Source organism: Penaeus chinensis, chromosome 6, assembly GCF_019202785.1.
Source record: "Penaeus chinensis breed Huanghai No. 1 chromosome 6, ASM1920278v2, whole genome shotgun sequence".
NCBI lineage: Eukaryota > Metazoa > Arthropoda > Malacostraca > Decapoda > Penaeidae > Penaeus > Penaeus chinensis.
Window position 1 is genome coordinate 22,482,758 of NC_061824.1, and position 7,500 is coordinate 22,490,257.

The following is a 7,500-nucleotide window of genomic DNA, read 5'->3' on the forward strand; positions in this document are numbered from 1 at the left end:
AAGTATCTCAACTGGAATGAGTCAGGCACCCATTGCATCACCTCTTGCCACACCATTTATATCTGGCATGTCACAGCCAACAATAGCTCCCACAAAAGTTACTTCAGCAGTCATCTCTGGGATACCTCAAACTGCAATAGCTCCTTCTAGTGTTACAGTTTCTGCTGTTCCTACATCATCTCAACCTGGAGGAACTCAAACATCTGTGGCAACTGCAAAACTCACTGAGATGCCCCAGGTCACAGTCATTCCTGCACAAGTCACAACAGGCAGTGTCAGTTGTGTGCCTCAGTCAGCTGTTGCCCCTGGCCAAGTTTTAACAGCTGTTGTTACTGGTGTACCTAAATCTGTAACAAGTGTTTCACATGGTATAACTGAGATTCCTCAGAGAGGTCTCTCACCAGATGTAGTAGATATATCTGATGAAAAACAGAGTGATAAGGTTGATACACAGTCTCCTTCAGCTATAGTGCCTGGACTGCAACAGTATGCCAAAGATGATAATGTTGATAGAGGGTCAAAAGGTGTACCTTTAGAGTACAGTAATGCATCTAATTTTGGAATTTCTCAGGCAACAAAGATTGCTACAAGAGTAAGTACAGCTGTTGTTTCTGGGATACCGAAGACTGTAGTAGAAATCACAAAAACAGCTACTGCCATTGTTTCTGGAGTACCAAAATCATCCATGGGATCTGCACAAGCACAAACAGCTGTTGTCTCTGGAGTTCCAAAGACTCAAGTGATGCATACACAGGTGTCTTCTTGTAGTGTCACTGGTGTATCTAAACCATTAACACTAAATGCACAGTTAAATACAGCTGTAGTTTCTGGTGTACCACGTATGTCTGTTGCTCCAACACAGCTGACTTCAACAGTTGTTCCTAGTGCTTCTCATACATTGAAGCATCTCCCACAAGTCACCACCACTGCCATTTCTGAGAAATCCAGATCTATAGGCCTCCCTCTAAAAGATACCCGGCCAGTGGATCATGAAATGCACCAACATAACGTTTCTCCTTCCAAGATATCATCAGAGGTTACTAGAATATCCAAGCACACAAAGATACCAAACCTTGGATCAGTATGCACTTCTGAGGGATCAGAGAAAACTGGTTGTGCATCTACTCTCAAGACAACCCCAGAGGCAGAGGTGCAAGTAAATACCACTGATGCAATAAATTCAGTACCTGAGCCATATGTAGCATGTAAAGGAACAGCAAATAAGTCAGAAGCCAAGGCTACTGAAGGAGTCAGAACAACCTGTCCTGTTCCTCCAATGAATGCTAGTGGTATAGAAATGAAAGATGTGACAAAGGTGAAGAAAGAAAAGGAAGTTCCTCCATCAATAATTCGAGAAACAGATATATCTAAGTCTGTGAATACTGCTCACCCAATGTTCACTATTCCAGACTTCCCTAATAGAGTCTCAAGACCCAATACAAGTTGGAGCCCAACACAGCATAGTATAACCACAGAAAAAGAAACCTATAAGCAATTTTCCACACCAGTTAATCATTCCTCAAGTTCAGGTTGTGACATACAGCATTCACATTCAGTTGGTAAGATGTCATTATCCTCATTATCCTGTAGCACAAATATAAGTGCCTCAAATCAAGTTTTAGCATCAGACAGTGCAAGATCTCCCACTACTGGTGTTCCTTTAACTTTTCAGTCCAAAAATGCTTGTCCCAACAACACCAATATCACCTCAATAAATGCTAGTGCTGCATCAGCAGTAGTTCCATCCACACTAAGTAATTCAAAGAGTAAAGAGGAGGGAATCTCACCCCTTAAGGAAAAGTCAAAAGTAAATACAACATGCAATGCTGCAGCAAAGGCAGTGGATGATGCAGGCAGGACTGGGTTGCAGCGACCTGGTACAAGACACCTTCTTTGTCAAACCTTACCTTCATTAACCAAAACGGCCACTGCCAGTGTAGCCAAAGCAAAGTCTTCATCTAGTACTAACACACATAGAATGTTGGTTAAATCAGAAGACAAAACTAAAGACACAAAACCAAACATTCCAGAAAGTGTTCCTAGCAGTCAAAGCAATCCAAGTCCCAATAATTCTTCTTCAAGTACAATAACCATAAATCCAGCAAAAAAGGAAGAATGTGGAAATGTAATTGATGTCAAAGCTGACATTGTAAGAGCAGAACCTATTGTCAGAAAAAGAGGCAGGCCTCCCAAGGTCAGGGACTCCAGCAGTGACAGCTCAAGCAATGCCCCTTCTGAAACTTCAAGTCCCAGTCATCACTCAGGGTATAGATCTCCCAAGATGAAACCAGATGTAAATATTACACCAGAAAAAAAAAATTCTGGCTTGCATGATCCCGATGTGAAGAAAAGTCGAAACTCATTGCATCCCTTTCCAGGAACAAAAACTTTGAGGTCGCACTCAGAGGAAAGAAAAAAGTCTCTTTTGCAGACTTCCACAGTACCTACCTCACCTTCAAAACAGGTGGACTGCAAGCAAGATATAAAATCGGGGGGCTCTATGAAGATGATAAACATCAAAACAGAAGTATTTCCAAAAATAAAGACAGAAAAGGTATCTCCTAAGGGTATTAATAAAAATTTATCTCCATTAAAAGTTTCCCCCAAAGAAATTTCTCTCTTCAAAAACAAAATAGAAAATGGACAGGATGAAACTTCATTGAAAAGTACAGATATATCGAGGAAGTGTGAACTTTCTTCACCCACAAAGATTGATGAATTTACAGACTCCAAGAAATACATAAAAGGAGCAAAAGAAATCAAGAAATCACCATCTGGATTGTTGAGTGACCAAAGAGTGCCCAAAAATAATGTAGTAATATCAAAATCAAAACTAAAAGATGATGATAAGAAAGTAATCTCATCAAATACTAGCTTAAAACGGAAAAGTAGTGAAAGCATAGGTAGTAGTAGTAAAGTAATAACAAAATCCAGGGAAAGTGAAACGTCCTCAAAATCTGCTGGGGGTGCTAAGCATCAAGTACAGAAATTTCAGAAAATCAGCAAGACCACAAAGGGATCTGCTCGGCGATCTTGCCCAAATGGGAAGGTGAATAGGAAGAAAAGCCTTTTAGCTTATTTAAAGGAACGAAACAACGAGAGTGATACCTCAAGTGTTGATTCTGAGGCTGCTGGTGGTGGCAGGAGAAGATCCAAAAGCAAGGAGGAATCACCCAAATCCAATAGTGCCTCTCCCTTTCCCTCGGCCTTCCCTCCACAGCCAGTTAACTCTGGCTCCCGCCGCAGGAGTGCCACTGGACATGGAAAATCCAAATCCACAAAGAAGCCAAGATGGGTGCACAACTGGTCTTGGGAAGGAGAAGCCTTTGAAGGGAAAATCTGGTTAAGAGTAAGTATTTGCCTCGAGAACTTTTTGTTCAGCTTTTTGAAGTCGGCAGAAGGTAGAGGCCAAAATTTTACATGTGAGAAGTCTGTTGATTTCTAATCCCACACACATATACATTCACTAGCAAACATGCATCTATGCATGTTTGCATGTGCAGACAAGTCACACTCACACTCATATCCACACACACACACACACACACACACACACACACACACACACACACACACACACACACACACACACACACACACACACACACACACACACACACACACACACACACACACACACACACACACACACACACACACACACACACACACACACACACACACACACACACACACACACACACACAAGCACTTAAGCTTGTGCACACAAAATTCTTTTGTACATCAGTGTATATATACTGTAGAATATTTCTGGGCTTTCAGCAATGGATTACACACTTTTTTTTCCACCTTTTGAAATACCAAGCTAATGACTACTCTATTGTAGATTTTAGTGGTTTTATTTTTAATCTCATCTTCTTATAAGTTATTTTGCTATTGGTAGTTCTGTTTTGATTGAGATGCAACCTCGTTTTCTGGCTTTTTTGTTAATGCTTGAATATTTATGTTGCATATTTAAATTTCTTAACTTGATATCAAACCCTGGCTCTTTCAGAATGATGAACTTCCCCTTGTTAGAACTTGTTACTCTGCCATGCGTCACAAAGAGGGTGACATTGTGCGTGTCCGAGACTGTGTGCTGCTGCGCTCTGGCCCCAAAAAGACAGACCTTCCCTTTGTTGCCAAGATTGCTGCTTTGTGGGAAGATCCTGAGACATGTAAGTTTTACTGTCGTTTACCTGATGTAGCTGTAAATTTTAGAGTTCATACTGAGTGTGATTTTTTAATGGGTTTTCCACATTTTTATTAAGTAAATTTTTTTTCTCTTCTTTTTTTTTTTTTTTTTTTTTTTATTTATTTTTTTTTTTTTTTCTAGCTTCTAAACAATCAGTAGTTGAAGGAAGTACTTTAACTTGATTTTTCCATTGCAGCTGACATGATGATGTCAATCCTGTGGTACTACCGGCCAGAGCATACTGAATCAGGAAGACGAGAAGAAGACCTTCCTGATGAGATTTTTGCTTCCAAGCATCGAGATCACCTCAGTGTGGCTTGCATTGAGGACAGGTGCTATGTCCTCACTTTTAATGAATACTGCAGGTAAGTTCCCATATACGCTGTATGTGTTGCTTTCATTTTAAATGAATAAAATGAAAGCACATATACTATTGAACTGTTGATGAGAGTAAACGCTTTTAAATAAATCAGGTTATCATAGAAAAACTTTTTTATATACTGTGAAGCACATATGAATAGTCCCTCTAACTCACTTGTTTTGTATCACTTTACATTTGTCCCGATGCCCAGTTATCACAGCCAAGAAATTATCAACACTTACTTATTTATCTGTGAATAGGTTTTTATGGAATTTGAGATATCACAATCCTGTATCATCTGTTGCTAGGCATCAGGTTTCATTAAAATATACCATGTATGAGATGTCAATTACAAAAATGTAATAGACTTTCTTGTATTCTGTTTTCCAGATATCGACGATTTCTTCGACTCTTCCAAGAAGGAGTTTACCCCATCACGACCCCAGTTCCAGATCCAGAAGAAGGATATTCTCGCAAGGATCGACAGCCCCCAGGGTGTGTGGTTGGGGAACTGCTTTTTTTCTGTCGCAGAGTTTATGATTACCGTCAGAAAAGGTTACTGAAAAATCCTTACTGAGGGTATGTGGGGGGGGAGGGGTTGGAGGACACTTATGGAAATGAGCAATACTGTGGGGTGTGTAGTGAAACCAATGAAAACTTACATGACAGTGGTGATGGTGGTGATAGTGATGCAGCACCCAGCATCCTTGAACTCAACGCACTCTTTATCTTGTGGCCAATAAACTGAGGAACTTTTGTAGGTTCCCTGGATGTCTGAAGGCATTCCAGATAAAGTTATTTAAATGAAGCCCATTTTTATGAGTTTACTTTTAAGTACTGAAGGATATATTCATATAAATAAATATATAATATATATATATATAAATATATTAATATTTATGAACTAAATATATTATATGAGTGAGTTATCAGAAAGAAAATCAAAGGTGAAGTAAAGGAAAGTACGACAGTGGAACTGAGCAAAGTCATCCGTAAAATTACTGCCAATGCTTCTCATACTTCCCATAATTAGTGTCACAATAAGTATTTTGTCATATGATAAGCCAATAGGCCTGTACAAAACATATGAACTTTTTATAAATCAACATTGCTTGCTGAGAGTATCCATGCAGTATTCCCATATGGTGTTACTATTATTTATGATGAAACGTGGATGTTTTAGTGATTATTTCAGTGTTGCCAGTGTATGAACCGTTTCATAGTCAATGTATGAGTTAAGCAATTTTACCTTAATACTTCCAAGAGTTATTTTCTAAACCAAAGTTTCTGATAATCTTTGATCTATTTATATTCCTATGATTCTTGTCTAGCCAAATACTGTCAGTGTTTAGGAATTTGACAGATATAGACTCTTTTCTTTGACTGGTTAACTTGCCCACAATAAGTAGTTAGATAATCTTCAAAGTTATAAGTTATCCATAAGGAAACAGTCACAAGAAATCAATCTCTATCTGCTATCCAGTGAAAACACGGCCATTTTACTTGAAGTCAAATAGTAAACGTAGGGGTAGGTGGGAAAGGGTTTGGGATTTAGTTTTGGCCAGTTTGGTCATTTCCAACCCAAAAAGGATCATCATTTTATATATTATGTAGAGCCATTTAACACATATCTGACCAAGAATGCATAGCAGATATTACAGTATTGTAAGGAGGTTATAAAAATAATGATCATATTATTTGAATTAAAAAAAAAGAAAAAAAAAAAAGAAAAAAAGGCACAGGATATAGCACACAATATCTCACATGTAAAGCAGCACAGCATTTTATCAGTAATTGCACTTCCAATGATTTTTTGTTTTTGCTGTCAAACATGATAGTTATTTAGACATTTTTTGTTCTCTGTCCGAATTGATTGAAAGAAAATTAATTTACTGTAGTTCATAAGTGTTGACTTTGTTTGTAGGCTGTTGTTGCTTTAATTGTTATCATTTTACCTCTGCCAATTATTTTGACAATCATTTTGTGAGTTTGGTTGGTATGGAAGATTTGTTGAAGACTTATGGTTTGAATTTGTCTCTTTGTTGCATTTAGAAAATCAGATGTTCAGCTATTTGGTAATCAGTAATGCATCTATTGCATCACTTGGGCATGCAAAGAAATCTTTCAAATAGGTATGGGATGTCCATTTTATTTGAATATATTGTTTCCATTCCACCAGTTGAAGTCTGCTTGACCTCTTGACTGTTATCCAATTTATATATATATACTTTTTTTTGTTAAACTTTTAAAAATTAATAGCTTTAATCAGAAATTAATCATGAATATATATATATACACACAAATACATAAAATATACACTTGAACCTTTCTTCATTTTAACCTGTCAGTTCTTTTTTAATTGTGACAGTATTAATTTCCCTTGATCCTTTTGATCAATAAATTTTAATCAGTCACTGACCTAAAACTCTGTCCCTCTCTTTGTCAGCAGATTTCTGTCAGTTGTGTATCTTGGTTTGGTAACCTGAGTTTAGTTGGAAAACAGGTCTCCAGTATAATTACAGTTGTCTCAGAGTATCCCCTACTTTTATATACACTCATACATTACTGCAAGTCTTCAGAGCCTCCTGAAGTAAATCCTTCCTGCTGTCCATTCTGATGTCTTCATTCAGCAATTAGGTTTTGTTAACAGGTCATTTAGTCCTACTGTATCTTTTTTTTTCTCTCTCTCTCCCTTTTTTTAATAGCATACTTCCTATAGCATTCAGTCTTTCTCTTTCCATTCCAAGTATGATAATTGGATGACATTTGAACAGATAAGGAGACTTCATTGTGTATTGGACGTGGATCTAAATGCATTTTTTCTTATTATTGCCTGAAGTTTCTAAGATCCGTATTTGTGAATTGTAATCATTTACAATATATTTTTATGTATAGGTTGTACATTTTCTTTTAGTTCACAGTAAGTCTGCTATTCAGAAAGAAA

General features: G+C 37.6%; 1 protein-coding gene across 10 annotated transcripts in view; it reads left to right on the forward strand.

The window, feature by feature from the left end:
• LOC125026615 (mucin-12-like) overlaps positions 1-7,500 on the forward strand; it is a 325,253-nt gene that overhangs the window by 316,663 nt on the left and 1,090 nt on the right. For all 10 annotated transcript variants that reach the window (XM_047615176.1, XM_047615185.1, XM_047615186.1 and 7 more), the window contains 4 exons: positions 1-3,349; positions 4,016-4,178; positions 4,392-4,560; positions 4,947-7,500. The exon at positions 1-3,349 is cut by the window's left edge and continues 763 nt beyond it; the exon at positions 4,947-7,500 is cut by the window's right edge and continues 1,090 nt beyond it. In XM_047615176.1, coding sequence (XP_047471132.1) covers positions 1-3,349; positions 4,016-4,178; positions 4,392-4,560; positions 4,947-5,133 — 3,868 coding nt within the window. In that variant the 3' untranslated portion in view covers positions 5,134-7,500. The remainder of the gene's footprint in view (positions 3,350-4,015; positions 4,179-4,391; positions 4,561-4,946) is intronic.